The sequence below is a fragment of the Peromyscus eremicus genome, chromosome 14 (genome assembly GCF_949786415.1).
Source record: "Peromyscus eremicus chromosome 14, PerEre_H2_v1, whole genome shotgun sequence".
NCBI classification, from domain to species: domain Eukaryota; kingdom Metazoa; phylum Chordata; class Mammalia; order Rodentia; family Cricetidae; genus Peromyscus; species Peromyscus eremicus.
In genome coordinates this window covers 78,054,631-78,076,959 of record NC_081430.1, presented here as the reverse complement: position 1 = coordinate 78,076,959, position 22,329 = coordinate 78,054,631, and the positions used below count along the sequence as shown (strand labels likewise).

Sequence of the window (22,329 nt, the reverse complement as noted above, 5' to 3'; positions counted from 1 at the left end):
TCTTGTTTTTAACATTCGGGGATGTGTGGAGGAGGTAGCCCAGATTCAAAGCGCGCGTGGAAAGTGACTCGTTGCTCTTTTATTTTTGTGAGCCGGAGGAAGAGGCGCCCATGAAAGTCTGGGTTTTTCTGTACTAAGTTTAAAGATCGGATGTGTGTGAACGAAGCGCCCCACCTAGGTCTGCTTAAACGGGGTCTGCCCAGGCAGTGGTCTTTTTCGCGATGCCCCCCACCCTACCGGGAGAGCGCCGGCTGCCGGCCCAGCACGCGTGTGTACACGCGCGCCGCGCGCTAAATCTTGATGCGCTCGCCCCCGCCAGGCCAGGCTCTCCCGGAGGAAAAAAAAAAAAAACCAAAAAGTTTTCCTGGTCGCCCCCACGCCTCCGCACACTGGTGGGAAACCAACAAAACTCTTGGCTCGAACATTTGGGGTGCCCTGAATTCCTAAACTCCTCGCCCAGCTCGTTTTGCGGTGTGGGACATTCGGGAAGTCAGGGAAAGGTAAGTCGTGCGGACACTTGGAAAAGTTTCAAGGGACACCAGCTCAAGATGGAAACCGCAGCCCTGGCCCGCGCAGGGACCAGCTTCAGCTCCAAGCTAGCAAAAAAAAAAAAACAGAGAAAGTCGAGCCCGCCTTTCTGCCCGACGAAAACACACACACACACACACACACACACACACACACACAAACCCCCCCTCCCCACCCAACAACACAACAACCAGAACTCCGAAGGGGGTGGAATGAGTGATGTCACAGAGCCGGGCAGCGAGGCTGACAAAGGGTGGGCGCCCCTCCCCCTCCGCCCCGCCCGGCCCCAGGGAGGGGCGCCCCCAGCGCCCGGGAGCGGAGCCCGCGGACTCGAAACTTTTCCTCTTTAAGAAAAAAAAGCTGTGCGCCGCTCCGAGTGGTTTTTTTTTTTTTTTCCGCCTTCTTTCCTCCTCTCCCCTCCCCCCCTCTTCCTTTTGAAAGTTTCTTTCCTCCCCCTTTACCCCTCCCTCCGGCTTGACCGCATGGCTGATTCAACCTCAGTGTCAATCAACTTTTTTTTTCCGCCTCCTCTTCTTCATTTAAATAAGTTTAAAGCTCCTCCCTCCTCCCCTCCCCACACTTAACCCACAAAATCTTATAAATTGGGCTTTGCGCGCCGCAGCCCGGGAGAGTCCGAAAGGCGAGGGGCGCCGGGAGCAGGCGTGTGGGACTCCAGACCGGAGAGCCGGAGGCTGCGCCTTCCCCGCACCGGGACCTTCACGACACGCCAGATCCTAGCCCTTGCCCCGTGCGAACGCCCACGATGACCACCACCCTCGTGTCTGCCACCATCTTCGACTTGAGCGAAGTTTTATGCAAGGTAAGGTAGGGCGGAGCTTTTGCTTTTCGAAAGTTTCTCGTGTGCTTAAAAGAAACCCTAAAAGTTCGGGTCTGGGGAAAGGAACCGCGTAGAGCGAGTCAAGGGCTTTCACGGTTTGCGTTTTCCTCCACGGTGAAGGAATTTGGCCATGTCCTCCCCTACTCGGGAGTTTCAGGTCCCAGGTGGAGTTCCATGTGAATTTGGGAGCAAAGTTCTGGGCGACTGCTCAAGTTTGCGGGGCAAGGGCTGACCCGGGGGTGCGGAAGAGTGGCTAGGACTGGGACAAAAATTGGAAGGATTCTTTCCTGCGTGGTGTGCCACTGGAGCTGGGGTTCGGTGGGCTCCCGGGGTGCGCTCTGGGTTTCCGTGCCTGCTGGAGGAGTTCGAGTCTGCCCGACAACTTTTTGCTAGCCGCTGGCGTAGGGTCTCTGGAAAAGCGATGATATCTCAGGACGATATTTGCCTGGCAGAATTTTTTTGTCTGCCATGGAGAACTTAAGAGGTACTGCGGCAAGGAAAAGGGGCCGATTTAAGGTTTAAAGAGATGGAGGCAAGGCGAGTTTGTAGTGGAGTGAGTTTGTGGCCGCCGCAGCTGGGCTGGGCTTCCTCCGCGAGAGCGCTGGTCGGTCAAGCTGCAAACTTTGGGCTGGAAGTGGCTGCCTACCTGTGTTGTGAGGCACTCCAGCTCGCCGATTGAAGAGCAGGGGAACAAAATGTTGCCAGAACTCAAGTTCCCGCCAGTGAGGATTTAAGAGGGCTTCCTTAAATGGGGGGTAGTTTGCCAGGCTGGTTTTCGAAAAAAAAAAAAAAACAAGTTCTAAAACCGGAATGTTCCAGGAGTGCGGTTGAAATGTACAACTCCATGGATGTTAATTTTTTTGCTTTCCCCCAACCCCCTCCCCCCCCCCCATTTGAAAGGATGAAGCTGCTAGGCTACTTTAATTGTTGAACTGTTTTTGCCTTCCCTTAAACACGTCGGGTCATGTTCTTCTCTTCCTAGCTTGCTGCTCCTGTGGGTGCAGCTGCCAAGGCCCCGGGGCTGCAGGGTTGGGGCGCAGGGGCGTGCTGGGGCTGAGGAGCAACATCAAAAACTTTGAATTTTCAGCTTTTTTTCCACTCCCTGCGCTTCCCCAAGTCTATTTGCCCTGGCGGCTGCCTAAGCTCCTGGGCAACTCCATCCTTCTCCTTCTGGCTGCCCGCTCTTTGATCTATTTCTCTTTCTTTTGCCCCCTCCCCCCGCAGGACTTTTTAAATGAACCTCATTGTTGGGAACCGGCTCTCCACTGGGTTCCTGTAATCCGCTCGGTGGGGTGGTTGCGGTTACAGGGTTACTGATTCCCGATCCCCCGCTGCTGATCCTAAGGGACTAACTTTAGAATTTGCACAATGACACCCACATGTGTCAGGGGCCTGGAGATAACTCTCAAGTCTCCCACCCCCACGCTTTCTAAATCTTAGGTAGTCTGAGCAGGTGACTGGGGCTGGGGGCAGCTCTCTGTCCCTGCCCAAGCCCCTCTCCCCACAGACTGCGAGGTGTATGCGGGTGTGTGTGTGGGGGGGGGGGAGGGAAGCTGGCGCTTTCTCCTGCATCTGCAGCTTTGGTTCAAGATTAAACACCAGTGCTCTTATCCAAGTGCAAAGGCATCTTCCCAGTGAAGGGAGTGGGGAATGGTGGGGGAAACCCCTCTCCCGGGTACTCTTCCAGAAGCTTGGGGCTTGGGGCCATGCATGTCCCTCTCCCCACATCCCAGACTAGGCCCTTCCTCAAGCAAGGAAAAAAAAAAAAAAAAAAAGGCGCAGTTTGAAAACCTGTTGCCAAAGGAAGGGTACACTTGTGGAAGAGGAAGTGGAGAGTTTGGGGCCAGATTGTGGGGGAGGGGGCTAGCAGGGACTGACTGGGAGGATTTGGTTCATGTTTAGTTTTCTTCCAGGGGTTTACCTGGTTCTGTTAGGAGGGGGAGAGAAGTTAGGACAGCCTTGTGTGAAATAGTCTTGAGTTGAGGAATGTATAAACAGGACTTGGATTTTAGAGGGGGGGAAAAAAAGTAGCTTTAGGGACGGGAGGATATGAAGCTACATATCAGGGGTCAGTATGGAGCAGGATGCGTACATAATTTTTCCCCCCCACACAGGGGCAGGATTTTGTGGTTTCTCATGAGCAGTGCCAGAATAAACCCAGGTGGCTGGCTCCCTTTAGAGAGAGAGACTAGCCTATCTGATGAAGGGGTACTGTCCTTTGTGGACACCATGCCTTGGCCTCGTGGGTGTCCTCAGGACTCACCGGTCCTTTTCTCCTCCCCTCCCTCCCCCCCCCCCCCCAGGGTAACAAGATGCTCAACTACAGCACTCCCAGTGCTGGGGGCTGCCTGCTGGACAGGAAAGCAGTGGGCACCCCCGCTGGCGGGGGCTTCCCTCGGAGGCACTCGGTCACTCTGCCCAGCTCCAAGTTCCATCAGAACCAACTTCTCAGCAGCCTGAAGGGTGAGCCAGCCCCGTCCCTGAGCACCCGCGACAGCCGCTTTCGAGACCGCTCTTTCTCCGAAGGTGGCGAGCGGCTGCTGCCCACCCAGAAGCAGCCTGGGAGCGGCCAGGTCAACTCCAGCCGCTACAAGACGGAGCTGTGCCGCCCCTTCGAAGAAAACGGTGCCTGTAAGTACGGGGACAAGTGCCAGTTCGCGCACGGCATCCACGAGCTCCGCAGCCTGACCCGCCACCCCAAGTACAAGACGGAGCTGTGCCGCACCTTCCACACCATCGGCTTCTGCCCATACGGGCCCCGCTGCCACTTCATTCACAACGCCGAGGAGCGCCGCGCCCTGGCCGGGGGCCGGGACCTCTCCGCTGACCGTCCCCGCCTCCAGCATAGCTTTAGCTTTGCTGGATTTCCCAGTGCCGCTGCCACCGCCGCTGCCACCGGGCTGCTGGACAGCCCCACGTCCATCACCCCACCCCCCATCCTGAGCGCGGATGACCTCCTGGGCTCACCTACCCTGCCTGATGGCACCAATAACCCCTTCGCCTTTTCCAGCCAGGAACTGGCGAGCCTCTTTGCTCCTAGCATGGGGCTGCCCGGGGGAGGCTCCCCCACCACCTTCCTCTTCCGGCCCATGTCCGAGTCCCCTCACATGTTTGACTCTCCCCCCAGCCCTCAGGATTCTCTCTCGGACCAGGAGGGCTACCTGAGCAGCTCCAGCAGCAGCCACAGTGGCTCAGATTCCCCTACCTTGGACAACTCAAGACGCCTGCCCATTTTCAGCAGACTCTCCATCTCAGATGACTAAGCCAGGGTAGGGAGGGACACCCTGCCTCCTTCACCTCTCCACCCCGCACCCTGTCCCATACCTTCACCTTCCCACCCTCTAAGTTCCCCCTCAATCCCCACATTGATACATTTAAGCTCAACCCCTTCCCCAGAACCTTGGTATGTTGCCCCCACCCCCACCCCCCGCCCCTCCCCAACATAAGGACAAGTCAATTTGTTGGTAGCTTCTTCTGGCTTGAAACCCCCTCCCTCCATTTCATAGCCCACTTAACCACGCATAACAGAGTCCCATATTTGTCAGTAGATGCCTTTTTTTTTTCCGGCTTAAGCCTTAAGTGCCAAATCACAAAAGAAAAAGCAGTAACCGTTTACAGAAGCAACTTAGTGCCTTGTTACCTAACTTTGTCACTGTGACTACATTACCTCTTCAACGCCAGGGGGCACCCGTGGGCCTCCCAGAGCCTCTGCCCGTGGGGTGGGGGGGTGACCCGCAACCAGCAGCTCCCCCAGCTGGCGACAAGTGCACCTTCCTTGCAGTCTCCCGCACACTTCTTCCTCTTCCTTGTAGTTACCCGCCTCCCTCAGAGAATTGTTGCTGGACTTGGGGTTTGGGGGAAACCTATTTTGACATTCAAAACCTTGTTTTCTTCCCAGCCCGAACCCCTGTTGACTATAATCTTGCCCGGGTTGTGTAGGTCTTCAGGGAGGAAGGTTGAACTAGTTGGACGAAGGTTTTGACATAAGTGGGACTTGGTGATTTAATTTTTTTTTCTTTTTTCTTTTTCTTTTTTTAAAGTGGGGAGGAAGGGGAAACTAGATGGACTATGAGAGACTTGATTTTGGTGCTAAAGTTCCCCAATTCATATGTGACATCTTAAAAATGATAACAAAATGAGAGAAAAGCTAAGGAAAAAAAAAACATGTAAGGGGTGAGCAGTTAATGGTATTCATTCCACATACAATATCTGTGTAAAACGATTTCCTGTAGAAGTAGCTTTAATGGATTTTGCTCTAGAATACCTTAGGTCTACCTTAGAACCCTCACGCCATGCTTTTTTCCCTGGGTTTAAACTTCACCTAACTTTCAGAAATTGGAGAGCAAAAATTTTGCTTGTCACTGCACATCAATATAAAAAAGCTTATTTAACTTATCAAAACGTATTTATTGCCAAACTATGCTTTTTTTTGTTAATTTTGTTCATATTTATCGGGATGACAAATCCATAGAATATATTCTTTTATGTTAAATTATGATCTTCATATTAATCTTAAAATTTTGTGACGTGTCTTTCCTTTTTTTCCACAGTTTTAATATATTATTCTTCAACAACATTTTTGTAACTTTACACTTTTTTTGGTTATTTTATTTTAAAAAAATGAAAAATTAATTTAAAAAAATGCAAAAAACTGTTGGATTATTTATTTTAGAAATTCTCCCCTTTGTGTTGGACTGCAAATTGAGTTTCTTCTCCTTAGGCCTTTCACAGGTAGGACTGAGAATGTATGTACCAGTTCTGTGACAGTACAGAAGGAAACCACCTTTTATGTATAGCTTCTAAAAGGGAAAACAAAAAAAAAAAAAAGAGAGAAACCCTTTGACTTCATGTGCCCATCTCAAGACATTCCGCTCGCAGATTCGAGGTTCTGGATTCCAGGTTGGAGTTTTCCAATGCTAACATAAACAACTGGCACACACACATAAAGATGAATGTAATTATTATCCTCTTGCTGGTCACTACCGTCGCTTTCTATTTCTCTTTCTTTGTGTGAATTTATTTAAAAGAAAAAAAAACTTTTTGTAACGACTATTTGCAGTTTAAAAATCAATAAACCCCGTTTTTCAAGAAATGATTTGTCTAAAGGCTTTTCCCTCGTGTGTCTGAGACGCTCAATGGAGGGTGGGCAGTGCGGTGGCTGGTCTTTCATCCTTAAAGCCCAGAGCTCTGAGTATGGATGCTGGAAGTTCACTCAACTTGGGTGGGGTGGAGGTGGTGGTGGGGTCTTTTTGACGAAGAAGCCTGCAGAGAACAAGTCCGGGGTAACCTTGCTCACCTGTGTGGCCTTGGCTACTTTGGGAGCTGTAATCCAGATACATCCAGTTTTCCCATGTGGTCTTCCTTTGGGGGATGGTCAGGGAGCTGCTGATAAAGGGGATGTAACCCATGCCACACTGGCAGGCCTGGACTGGATGCATTAATCTGGTAGGCATTAAGCAAGGCCCTAGGCTCTCAGTACCCCCCTGAAGGGGTATGAGGAAGGACCACATACCTGGAGAGAAACCACAAAGGATGCGAAAGGGCAGTCTGCACCTGGATCTGACTGGAGGGCTGTAAAGGGAACACGGGGATTAACGTAGACTAGCAGGAAGTCAACAGTTCCCATTGTAGTACTTACCTCAGGTGCCATGAAAAATAGGTAGGTGGTTAGGGTCTCCTCGATTAGAAATCCAGCCAGGCCGGTTGTAGTGGTACACACAACATTTGCTGTGTAGGATTTGCTGAACGAGACTGAGGCAGGAGGATCATGGAGAAATCCAGCCGAGATCAGATAGCCACTGGAAGGTGAATCTTCACTTGTGAGAAAGGAGTTGGGTCTTTGTACAGATCTCGAGTCAGGTCTGGGAGGATTGAGTCTTGGGTAGGTAGGGATAATATTTGAGTCACTGGCTCCTCACAATTAGTAAGTTTTGAGCCTTCACGCCACTGGCTTCCACATGCGTAGATCTGCTGCAGACACTGTCCCATACTGAAGGAACAGTATCTGGACATGTCACTTTCCTGGAAGATGTTAACTGAGTGTCAGGGGTGTGAGACAGAAATATGGGGACCATTTCCTTTCCCAGGGCAGGGGCTGATGATACAAGAAGGAAAAACGCAGTTCTTGAGCCTGGGATCTGAATAAACCCAGGCCTTTTACTCCTTAAGAGGAGCACTAAGGGGTGTGTGTGTGTGTGTGTGTGTGTGTGTGTGTGTGTGTGTGTCTGTCGGTCTGTCTGTCTTGTCTGTGTGTCTGTGTATTTGAGTGGGTGGTGATTTTCCATTTTGACTAAAAGCAAAGACATTTAGTCGTTCATCTTGAGTTCATTCTCTGTACACAGTATCTAACTCCTCCTTTCATGATGTTGAAGTTGGGTTCAGAGGGCGCCTCACAACCACCCTGAACATCCTCCTTTGAAGTCGGTCTCCAGAGTTAGATAACAAAGATGGGCATTGAATCTAGGAGGCCCTGGAAGGGTGGAAAGGCAAAGGGAGGCCCCATGTCACCTAAGGAAACAGGCTGTTTGTAGACCCTAACCCCATACATATCCCATCTAAGTGTCTCCACGAGGAACTCGGGGCTTCAGTTTGTCCAGGCCGCTAGCCTGATTTCCTCCTATCTAGATCCAAACGGGTAGAGCCTGAAACTATTTAGGGAAGGAAGCAAGAGCCCTTACAGCCCCATTATTTTCCCAGAATATTAGAAAGGGCCTTGGCAGTGCCCCTAACCAGTAGGCTACCAGGAAATCCAGGAAATGTGATTTCACAGCTGGCAGAGGGGAAGAACCCTGCAGTGAGAGCTGAAGATAAGGCCCACACAAGGGGGCACGTGGACCAAAAGACTTGCTCCTGCTTTGCCTGAGTACCAGGTCTTCTTCCCTAGCCCTGCCCAGGACCCTGGGCTATCTTTGTGTGGCTTGTACAAGATTTCCTTTGCTGGGCAAGGCCTCAGGGCTGCCCTGCTGGCCATCCTTTGGAGACACTCAAAGCCATGAGCTCCTTGGGCCACTGACCTTTCCTGGTCTTGATACCTCATCATCAGAAGGAGGGTAGGGGCCCACCGGGCCTCAGAGATCAGGGTGGCTCTGAGTTTTGCCAATAATTGGGTCACAAATCCCCAGGCATTTCAGGGGATAGGTTTGTGTATGTGACATGGCAAGAAGGATGGCCATGGCACCAAGAAGGAACGGACTTGTCTCTTGTTGTTGTTTTTCAAGACATTGTTTCTCTGTGCAGCCCTAGCTGTCTTGGAACTCACTGTGTAAATCGGACTGGCCCAGCCTGCCTCTGCCTCCCAAGTGCTGGGACTAATGGGTGTGTCACCACACCGGGCCTCTGTTTCTTTTTTTTAAAAAAGGCCTCAACGTGTACACAGATGTCAGAGGACGACTGGTGGGAGCTGGCTCTTTCCTTCCACCACGTGGGTCTTTCCAACCGAGTTCAGTTTATCGGGCTTGACCACAAGCCCCTCTACCCATTGATCCATCTCTGCAGGCTGGACAACCTGTCTCAAGGGGTTACTGTGAAGACTGAGGGACCACTGATTAGCAGCAGTTTCCAAGGACACCAGGCAGTATTTTAAGACCTCGGTGTACTAACTCGGGTGCTCACAATGATGCTGTGGAGGAAGTTCCACAGCATCCCAGTTTCCTTTCTGTTGCTCTGATAAGATACCCTGACCAAAAAGGCAGTTTAGGGAGACAAGGTTTGTTTTAGCTCACGGTTCTGGGTTATAATCCATGGCAGCAGGAAGGTCAAGACAACAGGTACTTAATACACTGGTCACATCAGAGCCCCAGTCAGGAGCAGAGAGAGGTGAGAGCATGCAAGCTAGTGCTCAGCTAGCTTACACTCTACTGTCCAGGACCCCGAACCAGCGAATGGTGCCTCCCTCTTTCAGCCTGGGTCTTCCGGTATCAGTTAAGACAATCCAGACAATCCCTCAGAGAGATGCCCAGAGGCCAACCGATCTAGACAATCCCTCGCTGAGACTCCTTTCCCGTGCCAGTCTAGGTTGTATCAAGTGGACAAACTGACCAGCATACACAGCACCCCCACTTTACATGGAAGAATTGAGACACAGAGGAGCTCATCAATTTGTCATACAGTGAGAAAGTCTCAGCACCTGAACCCATTAGCCCAATAGCAACATCATGGCATTTTACCACTGTCCTGTGGCGTATCATAGGCTGGCACACTGAGGCCATTGGACATAGTTCCTGGCACACAGTAACTACAGATCTCCCAGGGTCAGGTTGCTGTCTCCCTCACCCTTGGTGGTGATCTGCAGAAGCTGAAAGGCACCAGCTGGATTGGATGATTCTGCACACACCTTCCCCCAGGGTCATGAGCTCCTGGCCCACGAAGCTCTGGATTGGCATGTTCAGAGGAGGGTGCTGGGAAGAGGGAGCAGGCCATCCCCTTGGACTTTCCCCTTTCTGTCTGCTGTGAGGTGGCTTCTGTTAATGATCAACAGACCAAAGGGTGCCCTGGGTGCCTCAGGGAGTTGGCTCTGAGCCCTTCTTCTCCCGGGGTCTCCCACCCCTGCATGTAGCCAAGCATTTAATCATGTCTCGCTGGACTGACTGGAATGCTACCTGAGTTCAGGGGGTGAAGTGGCAGGGAGGTCAGCAGGGCTCCTGCTGCCCTGTGGCTGCCTTGCAGATGGTCCTGATGAGCCAGGCCTGCAGGTTCAGAGACAGGAAGAGGACAAATACCTTGGCTTGTTCTTGAGGTCAGGACAGCTCTGGGGGCCCCACTCTTTGATGGGTCGTGCTGGGGTTACAGAGAAACCTGGCCTTAGGGTCTGCAATGCTTTTTGCAAGGGTTCCAAATGGCACATCTGAGTGCCTACCTGAGAAATTACTCTCTGGGGAGCCAGAGCAAAGGGTTGCCTGTGAGTTGTTGCTGATCAGTGGACAAGGGTATATCTCTTCCTTGTGTAGGCTGTTTGTACTTGTTGTGAAATGTTGGCAAAGCCTTGGTCTCAAGGTACAGGGCTGTGAGTGACGGCCATACCTGTGCTATCAGCTTGTAATGCAACAAAAATAAATATTGGCAATCGCCAAACCTAGGGCCATTTTCCCCCCACCTGGAGCCAGATCTATTTCTTACTCCGAGTCATACTTCAGGAGGCAAGAGCATGACCACAGGGGACAGACTTCATTCCTCCTGTCCCCAGAACTGCAAAGGGAAGTACTTCTGGAGTCAAAGGGACCTGGGTTCAATTCAGTCCCAGTGTCAGTCTGTGACCTTAAGCTACAAGGTTCGAAAGCAATTTAGGCCCCAGTTTACTGCGTCTGCCAAATAAGGCGATCGTGATGATGATGTTATTAATCAGCCCTGCTTCAGTGGACCACCAAACTGTATAATCACACTGTAGGACACCATGTAGGTGTGTAAAAGAGCAAAGGATAATGCACCACACAGCTGAGTTGCACGGAGCTGAGGAAGGAAATCAGACACAATTGAGCACATGTCAGGGCTGAGGATCTAGTTCAGCTGGTCCCGTGCTGACTGAGCATGTCTGAGGTCCTGGGTTTGCCTCCCAGCCCTGCAGAAACCAGGCCAGGCCTGGCGGGACACACTTGTAATCCCATCCTTGGATAGGTAACAAGTTGGAGGTCAGCATGGGCTGCAAGAGACCCCATGGTAAAAAAAAAGGCGAGAAAACGAAGTGCATACTGTAGTATGAGTTCATTTCTATCAAGTTTGAAACTGGTGGCAACTACCCCCATGGTAGCTCATAACCATTTGCAACCCCAGTTCCGGGAGATCCAGTAGATATGCACATGATGCATACCTGCATGTAGGCAAAACCTTCACACACATAAAGGAAAATAAATCTAAAAAAAGTTATACTTCAAAACAAAAAAACCTCTAAGCTTGGTGTGAGTGTTAAATAGTATACACAAGGAAGTAAACAAAACAAACAAATTCAGTGCCCAACTATAGGAAACTAATAAATTGTGGCTATTTCTGTAACAGCAACAACCACAAAATGTCGGTAGCTCTGTGGCTCTCCTTTCGTAGGAGGGAGGAAAGGTTCAGAGGAGGGGACCTGGCTCGGGAGGGGCATTTGTATCCCTCCTGGCCCTCATGTGTTGCTTCTACAGGAACTTTGACAGCATCGTGGGGGCAAGTGAGCTGATTAACTAGAAAACGCAATCAGCCATAGCTGAAATGAATTTTCCCCTTGACAGATTCAAAATAAATCTCTTGTAGCTCCTTGGTACCTCTCATGATTCATAGGAGGGCCAAAAGGAGGCCAAGCTAGGGGTGAGGAGAGGAGAGCTTTCATTCTTAGGTGAACCAGCATTGAGCAACCATTGTCCCAGGGGTCATCCATAAGGGCTGCTTGCCTGCAGGGCTTGACCAGTCCTTTCCTAGGACAGGTGAGGCTGCGGGGTCTTAGGAGTCTACCTGGCTTAGGTAGGACTTGGACCTGTCTTCCCCAGCCCTCAGGCTTAAAGGTTCACGGAACTTCACACACACACCCCTCCCCGAATTGCCTTCCGAGATTATTAAATCCCATCACCCCTTCCATCCTTTGCGGCTGGATCATGAGAGAGACACCTAGCTTAGCTGCTAGACCAGCCACGGCAAGGCTCAGGGATGGACTCTTAGAGGGCTGACTCCTGTGGAGTGTGTCACAAGACTCAACCTCAGTGCTTGGGGAAGGGTCCAGGGTCTGGGGACAGATAGCACAGAAGAACAGAAGGTGTCTGTCTCCATTTGGGGTTGTGCTAGTGAGTGGCTCCTTAAATCTTGTACCTTGAGCATACCACTTGTCTTACTCTCGTTCCACGGAGCCAGGCAGTCCTGGATTTGTGACCCTGTGGATGGCCTTGGGCAAGTGATTTAATCTCTCTGAGATGGGAAGCATATTTACCTTGGCCCCATGACAGAACTGTCATGAAGAGCAGATAGGATGGAGGGAGGCACTCTGGAAAAGAAAAGGTCTCTGACGGGGTGAATGTGGAATGCGGGCGTGTGCGTGCAGTCCTAGGACAGTGCCTTCCTCCAGGGGATTCGGGAGAGTTCAGATCCTGGCTCATCCACTGGACTTCCTGCACCGAACTCACAGGTGGTATGTGTACTGTAGGCGATTCTTTAAAATTTACAGACTTAAAGGAACAGGTACCAGCACTGTGGAGACTTTCTCTGCAGGCCTTTCCTCCTGTGATTATGTTTGATAGCATCTTTGAATACTTTTATCGTTTGCCCCATTTACAGAGGGGGAAAGTCAGGCTCAGGGAGATCGGTATTCTCAGTTGCACACCTACATGCCACCCAGTCTGTCAACACCCAGGCTCTCAGTCCCCACATGGTAGGAGACAGATGTCAAATGGCTCTTCCCTAGGGACCCACAGTCACGGAGTCTCTTCTCTCCACTCCTCTTTTCCCGATCCCCGTACTCTCTCGAGCTCAGGAGGCTGTGCAGTGAGTAGAAGCTGGCCTTGATTTCAGCTTCTTTGGCAAATGGGGACACTCAGGTGTGATACAGTGATGGCCGCTGTGTCAGGAGCAGTGGTCCACACAGAAAGCCAAAAACTTACGTCTCAGCTGAACTATGGCGTGTGTGGTGGTGGTGGTGGGGTGGTGCCATATTTTCTTTCTCAGGAGGATGTTGTCTTGCCTGAGGAATGATCTGGAAGCTGATCATGATCCCTCTCACCTGCCACCAGTGTCATGGGCTCTCTGAAACTCAGGAGCTCCCCTGATGGAGCTAATGCCTTCTCTTCTGGTGCCCTTCTGGAAGATATGGTTCGTAATTATTAAACTGAGTTCCCACAGTCCTCCTCCACCAGAAGAAGTTGTTCTTGCTAGTCCTGGGGTGAGAGGGGGAGAAAGGTCAGGTTCTTAGAGCTCCCTCCAAGAGCACCCCTCAGGGAGGGAAGAGGAAGGCGTTTCCCCTGGTGTCAGCCCCGCTACCAAAGCCACCACTCAAGTCTCCCCATCCCTCACCCCCAAGCTGCTAGCTGGGGCAGGGATGACAGGACTCTGGTAATTGATGAAAGAAGTCCTGTTCCCTCAAGCCACTTCCTTCATTTTTTTTTTTTTTTCTTGACTTCCCTCGATCCAGATGAGGTGTGATTGGAGGCATGGGGACAGCCGAGCAATCGGTCAGTCAGATTTATGGGCTCAGGTAAAGCAGAAATAGTTTTGGTATCTGTGTGGCCTTTGACCCCTGCTTCTCTCTCATCCTGCAGCATCTTCCAGTGGGGGTGGGAGCAGAAGCGGCCTCTTTTACACAGAAGGTAGTAGCTATGGTAGAAACAACGTACACTCAGCTCACCCGGGGCTTCCTTCAGGAAGTGGGATATGTTTGTTCTAGGAAGGTTTACACTATTTCAGTCCCAATGAGAAGGGGCCAGGGAGCTGGGTTTTCTCTTCACATGCATATGCTAAGTACCCCTGGAAAGTTGGAGGCCCACCCCCATATTGAGGCAAATTTGGGGATTACACAGGGGTGTACCTATTGAACCATGCACACTCTGGCTTGGGGCATGCAGGAAACCACATTGGGTCCTGGATGGTCACTTCCTGTAGTTGGATTTTTCTTTGGGCCACCAGCTCCCAAATAACAGCATGGAGACTTATTATTAATTACGAAAGCTTGGCCTTAGCTTAGGCTTGTTCCACTAGCTCTTATAACTTAAGTTAACCCATATTCTTATTAATCTACATTCTACCACATGGCCTTTGCTTTTCTCCCAGTTTGTGCGTCTGAGTCTTCCACTTCTTGATGGTGTCTCCTACTTCCTCTTTCTCTCCACGGAAGTCCCGCCCACGCCTCCTGCGTAGCTATTGGTCGTTCCGCTCTTTATTAAACCAATCACAGCAACATGTCTTCACACAGTGTACAAGTATCCCACAGCAACGACCTACCTCCAGGCCTCCTTGCCCTTGTCTATAAAAGACTAGGGTTGAACAAAAAAAGAACATTTCAATGATTCCATGAATATCTTAGAAAGCAAAATACACAGATTTTCCTCTTTGGAAAAGCCGAATTTCCTTCGCCCGTGCTGAGAGGCAGGAAGCCAGCTGTGTGGGCGTTATTAAATCCTGACTAGAGTTATAGACGGAAGGGAGTTGGTGTGACCCGCCGATGTCAGTTGACTCACATAGAGAGTCAGAGATTCTAGAAGTCGGCTGTGTGCACATCCTTTGAAGTGGTACTTTGAATCCCTTTTATGAACTGTATGTTGACTGAGAACATGTAAGTCATCCCCTTGGCATGTTGTATTTTCCCAGACATGCTATTTCAAATTAAAACACTGAAGCCCAGTGCCTTATTTTTAGGTGCATTTGAATATCCTGTCTAGGAACTGACTGGGTTCTCTGACATTTGAAGTATAAGTTATTGAAGGCTAAAACCTCAGGGAGGTAGAATGCTGTTCGGTCTACAGAAGATCTTTTTAACAGGCTGGCGGTCAGAGGCAGCCTGTTGTTCCTCTTGTTGGTGATGGTTAAACAAATGTGAGGTGCCAGCCGGCACTCCAGTCCAGGCAGGGGTTCTGCAGAATGATTTCCCAGTGTCTGCCCAAAGCAGCCTCCCCTCTTCACTGTCATACAGGACTTTCACAGTATTTCAATATTACAGATATACCGTGTTTACATATTTAATATATATTTTGATATGCATTTATTATGTATAACAAAAAATATCTATATATAATGTATAATACTATGTTCATATTATACTATTTAATGCTGCAGGACACACAGTATTTTAATATGTTTGAAAGTGCAGTGTTCATCCTTCACTCTTCGGTGGTCTTACTGAAACGAGGCAGAACCTTTGAGGGAGGCAGGTGTCCGGGGTTCTTTTACCACTCTGCCTGCCCCGCCGAGACAGCACTGAGCAGACCCTCAGCCAACACACAGGATGAATGACGTTTGGCCATTAGCTGAGGCTTCAGTAGGAACTCATCCTTTGCAGGGGTTTGGCCCTTTAAATGTCTAGCCATGGGTGTTTGCGTGAGCTGCTGCGATGGTAAGTTCACGAGTTGTAGAGCATGCACAAGGAATGGGGTCTGTGGCCTCTCGCCGGCCCTGTGTCCTTGAGTCACGCCAGCTCTTGGGGTCTCAATTGCTTCATTTGTGAGAGGGGTTTTGGATTGAGTTGTCTTCCTGCCCTTTCCGGTCGGACTGCTTTATGATTCAAGCACTCCGTATTTGTGCTCGCTCCTCTGTTCTCAAGCTGTTTGCTCAACTCTCTTTTATTAGGGGTTCTAGGCCTGTTAAAACAGAAAAACAAAACAAAACAAAACAAAAAACTGAGTAGCCTTGGGAAGCAAACAGTAAAAACAAGTGCAAACAAATTACTGTATTCTTTATAGCAAAGTATAAGGACTACAACTAGGCTTAAGAAAGTGGACTATGTTTTGTTTGTTTTGAGAGAGTCCCTCTACAGAGCCCTGGCTGTGCTGGAACTCACTATGTAGACCAGGCTGGCTTCAAACTCACAGAGATCCACCTGCCTCTGCCTCCTAAATGCTTTGATTAAAGTTATGCACCACCATACCTGGAGAAAAATTGACTATTTAAAAAATAGCAATAAATATATATATTTTTAACCCAGGTATAAATTAACAGTTAAGGACTTTTTTCCCCCTGAGACAAGTTCTTATATAGCCCAGGGTAGCCTTGAATATGCTATGTAACCCAGCCTGGCCTTGAACTCCTTATCCTTCTGCCTCTACTCCCTGAGTGCTGGGATTGCTTTATGCTGTGCTGGGGGAGTGAACCAGAGTTTCGTGAACATTAAGCAAGCATTCTACCAACTAAGCTTCATCCCCAGCTCAACAAATTGTTAAAACGGATACACGATGGCCACCTAGCAGAACACTGAGCCACAACAAAGGTAATATACTTATCCCTCACAACTCTGAGATTGCTTCCAGGACCTGGTTGTGGGTACCAAAATCTGAAAACGCTCACGTAGCTTACAACATCCTCATAGATTCTTATTCATTCATTGATTCTGTGTGTGTGTGTGTGTGTGTGTGTGTGTGTGTGTGTGTGTGTGTGTTTTACAGGGACTGAACCCTGAACCAGGGTGTGCTAGGCAAGCACTTGGCCACTGGCTGACCTCTATTTCCAGCCTTCTCTTTCATACTTTAAATATTCTCTAGATGACTTCCAAGTCCAAATACAACACACATGCTAAGTAAATAGTTGTTACACTCTGTTGTTTTGGGAGTCACGACAAAAAGAGTCTGTTCATGTTCAGTATAGAGGCAATTAAAAATATTTTCCATACACAATTGGTTGAATCTGAGGATTCAGAACTCAAGAATATGGGCAGCCTACTATATATTTTTTCCATTTGAAGTATACTTTATAAATGGAGTCTCTTCACTTTTTTTTTTTCTAGGCATTCTAGGAGATGGGAGTCTGAATGAATCTGTTTTATTTTCTGTGAGAAATTTTAAGTAGTGACAGCATTCAGACTAGTGAGTGTCATTGCAGGATTGTCCCATGCAGCTGGCACATGCTGATGCAGGGTGTATAGAGAGGGCTCTTTCTCATTGTCAAATAACTTTTGTTGTTAGATTCCTATCCTCCTTTCTGCATTCTTTGGGAAGAGGTCTCCCTGTCTGTATTCTAAAGTGTTACTCAAATGCCCTCCAGAATAGCAACGAAGGCTGGATCACTTCTTTCATGAATGGGTCAGCACATAAACCGATATTTCTGTTGGGTTCAATTTAGTGGAGTAGGCTCTGTGTGGTTTAAAAACGCATAGGAAGCTGGGCATGGTGGTGTATGTCTGTAATCCTAGCACTTGGGATCTGAGACAGGAGGATTGACATGAGTTTGAGGCCAACCTGGACTTCATCATGAATACTATGCCAGACAGGGCTACAAAATAAGACTCTGTCTTTAAAAAACAAAACAAAACAACAACAAAAAAACCAGACATGACAAAAAAGCATGGTGGAGAATCTTCATTGTCTACTGGGTGTGTTTATAAGGTTGTTACCAGAAAGGCTTAATGGAGGAGGAAAACCCATCCTGAATGTGGGTGGCATCATTCCTGTGGCTGAGGTTCTGGGCTGAATAAAAAGGAGAAAGTGAGCTGAGCACCAGCGTCCATCTCTCTGCTTCCTGACTGTGGAAGTCATGTGACCGGCTGGCTCCTGCTCCTGCCCCACAGTTAGGAAGCTCTTGCCTCCATGACACACTGTACCCCCAAACTGTGAGGTGAAATAAGCACCTCCTTCCTTAAGTTGCTTTGGCCAAATATTTTATCACAGTAATGAAAAAAAGAACTAATTTTAGAAGGCGTGGAAGGCGATCCTCACAGTGGATTTACATGTTAGTTAGGAAGGGTAAGACACAGTATGGTTTAGGGCTTGACCTAACCAGAGTTGATAGGGAGTGAGAAAACCACAGACAGGCTGGGATCAGGGGGACCCTGTGGCTCTACTCAGCACTTTTTTATGCATAGCTCCAAGAGGAGGTGGGCTAGCTAATCTTGGCAGGGGGTCTCTAGAGGAGCAGCCTCAGGGGCAGTCACCAAGGAGGAGAAAGCTGTGGTTACTACTTTCTACACACAGTTAATATCCCTGCTCTGAACAGGGGAAGACCTTGCTTTTCCCTTGGGTCTGAGGCACTGGCATCCTTGACATGGCAGGGCTCTTGTCCTGAACACTCATTCATAGGGGGGTACACTTGCTCCCCACAGAAACTATTAACTAACCAGACAACACAGTGTCCCTTGAATAACAAAGGATTCAGAAAATTCACAGGAGGAGGAGAGCTGAGCTCTGGCTTTGACTCCCTGCACTTCCTCAAAAGCTTTCACTTTCTGCTGTCTCTTAAAAAAAAAAAAAAAAAAAAAAATCAGGTTTCTAGTCCCAAAATCTCGCCATGTGGCATCAGCCACGTGAGCCAGGTCACTTCCGTTTCTTTTAAGATGGACTGTGCTTTCCCTAGTCCCCACCACTCCCCATAATTCCCAGGAACTCCTGAGCTTTTTCCTCAAATGATAAAGAAACGTTTTTCTGAACTCTTATCTTTAGCAAAATAAAAGTAAGTACTCCAGAGGGCTGTGTGCTTTGAAGACGAGGCAATAGAGATGGGTGTGGTAGTGCATGCCTGTGATCCCAGGAGGAGGGAGCAGGAGGGACAGGAGAATAAGGTAATCCTCAACCACACTGAAAGTTTAAGGCTAGCCCAGGCCATGTGAGAATCCTGCCTCAAAAACACATCAATCAGCCAATCAATGAGCAGCACATTGAAAAAAGCGTAAAGAGAGGGCTGGAGAGATAGCTCAGCGGTGAAGAGCATTGGCTGCTCTTCCAGAGGACCCAGGTTTAATCCCCAGCACCCACATGGTGGCTGGCTCACAACCCTCTGTAATTGCATCCCAGGTTATCCAGCACTCTCTTCTGGCCTCTGTGGGCACCAGGCATGCATGTGATGCACAGATACACATGCAGGCCAAACACCCATACACATAAATAAATTAAAAAAGAAAGAAAAAGGTAACAATAATAAAATAAAATAATCAAAATAAAAAATCAAAGAGAGTCATCAGGAAAAAAGTCCATTGTTTCATGCATTTGTCAGAGGTGGGTCTGCTGAAGGGGTTTAGTCTACAGCCTCTCTCATGCACGTTCCCTGCTAGGTTCTTATGCTTGCTGTCTTTGTGGGTAATACCATAGACTGTCTAACTGAAAAAGAAGTACCACCTTAAGCATAATCCCGATAGCTGAGATTTACTAAGGGCTAAAACATGCCAGATAACATTATCTTTGCAGTATTCCCTGCCTTGCAGATAAAAAAAAAGAGACACAGAGAGATTAACCAACATCTTCAAGATCACACAGCCACTTGAGGGCCCAGATAGGGTTTGAACGCAAGCCTACACGACTCCAAAAGCTATGCTGATTGTTGCCACCTCTGTGTCATGAGACTCTGAGATAGAAGTCTCTGACCTAGTGTGACACATACCTGAAGTGTTTGTGTGTGCAACGTGCCTCTCCTCTAGAACATAAGCCACACAAGAAGCGGGTTTGGGGCCATTGAATCCCTGCTGACACACAGACAGTATCCGAAGAAGAGCTTGGCCTGTGACTAGCACTCAGTAAATAGCTTTGAATGTGCTTGTTGGCCAGAGGAGCCTGTGGTTGCTCAGCTTGGGCCACTGAGTAGGTCGGCCTGCTGGGGGGGCTCAGGTTGGGCGGTTTATGTGTGTGAGCAGGAGGAAAGCAGCAGGTGCGTCAGCCCGGTACGTGCCACACCTTTCCGTTCCAAGTCTGATCCTTCCTTTTTACCAAGTCTTTCCTCCTCCACCCTCCGGAGCACGAGCTGAGACAGTTGGTGGGTTGGAGAGTGAAGGAAAACAACAACATTGCTTACAAAGTCAGCTGGCCGAGGAAATCACCCTCTCAACCATGTGATGGGCTGTATCGGGAGTTTGTGCCGGGGGCAGTGGCCAGTGGCTAGTGGGCAGTGTGGGTCCAGTCGATTCCAGAAGGGAGCAGAACAGTGGAAGCCTGTGGGGAGGGGCTTGATGATGTGATGGACGTGGGTGAGAGCCTCCTTCTGGTGTCCACTTGCTTGAGGTGTTGAGAAGAAAAACCTCAAGATAAGGACTAGGGTGTGAGTTTATTGGAGAGTTGGTTCCAGGAAGCACCAAAAGGTTCAGAGGGGCTGAGTTAGAAAAGAGAAAGTAACCAATAAAGAATGCCTTACCAGGCGGGAGAGATGGCTTAGAGGTTAGGAGCACTGGCTGTTCTTCCAGAGGTCCTGAGTTCAATTCCCAGCAACCACATGATGGTTTACAACCATCTGTAATAAAATCTGGTGCCCTCTTCTGGCCTGCAGGGATGCAGGCAGAATACTGTATGCATAATAAATATTTAAAATTAAAAAAAAAAAAAAAAAAAAGAATGCCTTACCAAGACAGCCATCACCAGGGTGGCCCTGGGCCTTGATGCTGTTGGGAAGATCTAGAAACTGGTGAAGAATGTGTGACTTCGACATACAACACGTCAGGGGTGAGAGAGCTGCAGAATTGATGCTCCGCCTCCCTCAGCCATAGGCTGAAGGCTGCTGGGCACTTTTAGCCAGCTCTGAGGGTGGTGGGAGCCCACCGACAGACAGGGGAACTGGCAGTTAGAATAGGACAGATGTACGCCAAAATGGCGAGAAGGAAGGGGTTGGGTATGTCTGACTGCGTCTGCGTCCCCTTGTGTCAACACAGGCTGGCCTTCACTATTGGGGTTCAGGGCTGTTGCAAAGGAGCTATCCCTGTCCTGTGTGGGTTCACTTTTGCTTCGCGATAGAAGATCTCCCCAAATTTGAAAATAACCATCTATTTAGTTTTCCATTCCATGGGTGGACAACTTGAGCTGGGCTCAGCTGGATGGTGCTGGGCTCAGCTGGTGGTCTGTGTTTGTGTGGTCAGCGGGCCCGCGGCTGGGAGCTGGCAAATTTAAGAAGGCCTCTCTCGGTGGGACAGCTATCTCCACTCACGTGATCTCTCAGGCTAGCTGGGACTTGTTGGATGGCAACAGCACTCCCAGAGAAGGAGGGTGGGTAGGCAAAGGCTCTAGAGTGCTGGACTTGGTACTGGCACACCTCCTCCATCAACGTCTATTGGCCAAAGTCACAAGGCAAACCCAGAGTCATGGGGTACAGTCTCCTTCCTGATGGGAGCAATTGCAAAGTCATGTTCAGGAGGGCACATTCAGGAAGAGGAACACACGCAGCTATTTTTGCAAATAATCTACCATGGCCCATGCCCTTCGGCATCTTCTGATCACGGGTGGACAATCAAAACCAGTGTACGTTCTGGTAGTTCAGACACAGCAGGGGTCGGGAGCTTTCTGGCTCCAGTATGGGAAAGTATCTGTCCTGCGTTATCGCTTTCACGACTTCTTTTAGATCTTATTTCCTTTGGCTGCTTTCCCGCCGTTTCTGAGGGGTAACATGCAGTGTGTCTGCTTACTGAGGCAAGGCCGTATGGGCAGAGCACAGAAAAGAGCTGGGTTGAGTTGTTTGGTCAACTTAATTTGCTGTTGTTGTTTTGACTGGACCTAGGCCCCTCCTGCATGCTAGGTACTCCATTACTGAACTCCATCCCCAGCACTCTTATCTTCAACGTTTAAAGAAAGCCCCTCCTTCCAAGCCAGGAGGTATTTTTGGATTATCTCTACCTGGGAAGTCAAGTGTGAACTAAGCAGGCAGAGTGCAAATGTTTAGGGGTCAAAGGTTATTTGCCTGAGGGGTTCCCACCTGTGGTGCTCCTGATCTGCCTGGGAACCCAAAGAGATGTTCTTCCTGGTTCTGGGTACCATTTTCTGGAAATCTTCAAATGGCCATTGTGAGCATTGTGTGGAAGCTCTTCCCCAGCTAGGCTCTCTTGCCTTTGCTGCTCCTCATGGTCCACATTTCACATATGGAGAAAGCGAGGCTCTGGGAGAATTTGCCCAACGTGATGAAGGCAGTAAGGGCCGTAAACTCAACACACTTACTTATCATCAGACCTCCTTATTAGTCTTCTATTGGCTCAAGCAGTGCACCGAAAGGAAATGATTTTGAGGTTTGACAGATGTCATTCTTTGGTGGCATGCACCTTTTTCCAGCCATGCTTTGCAGGGACTCATCCTCAATTCCCCTGCCTCACATCCTCAGCATGTGAAACCTTCCCACCCCTCCAGCCTAGGTGGCACCTACTGTGACCAGTCAGCATCTCCCGCTTCCCCATCACAAACATTGTTGGAGTTTGGGCAACCACAGGGTTGACAGATCCATCTCTCTCTGTTGTCTGTTTCCAGGAAAGAATGGGAGCAGGAGAATAATCAAGCCTCCCATGTGCATCTATCTCCCGGGTAGCAGAAAGCACAATGGAAGAACCATGCTTTTCCACCTTGCAAATTAGTGCAAAGAACTCATTTACAGCAGCTGCTTCCAGAAACACTCGGGATCTTCTAGAGTTGGGTCCA

The 22,329-nt window shown here is 49.3% G+C and overlaps 1 protein-coding gene across 1 annotated transcript; it reads left to right on the top strand.

Annotated features, from left to right (window-relative positions):
- The first annotated feature begins 344 nt into the window (after positions 1–344).
- On the top strand, positions 345–6,458 carry Zfp36l1 (ZFP36 ring finger protein like 1). Its single transcript, XM_059279410.1, has 3 exons — positions 345–500; positions 1,151–1,348; positions 3,670–6,458. Exons 2-3 carry the CDS (start codon positions 1,292–1,294, stop codon positions 4,627–4,629), a joined length of 1,017 nt encoding a protein of 338 aa, XP_059135393.1. The 5' UTR covers positions 345–500; positions 1,151–1,291; the 3' UTR covers positions 4,630–6,458.
- Positions 6,459–22,329: the final 15,871 nt, after the last annotated feature.

Excerpts from the sequence above, each read along its gene's own strand:
- Zfp36l1 (XM_059279410.1), top strand. The coding sequence starts at position 1,292 with ATGACCACCACCCTCGTGTCTGCCACCATCTTCGACTTGAGCGAAGTT. Across the intron at positions 1,349-3,669 it reads TGAGCGAAGTTTTATGCAAG|GGTAACAAGATGCTCAACTA; the intron begins GTAAGGTAGGGC and ends CCCCCCCCCCAG.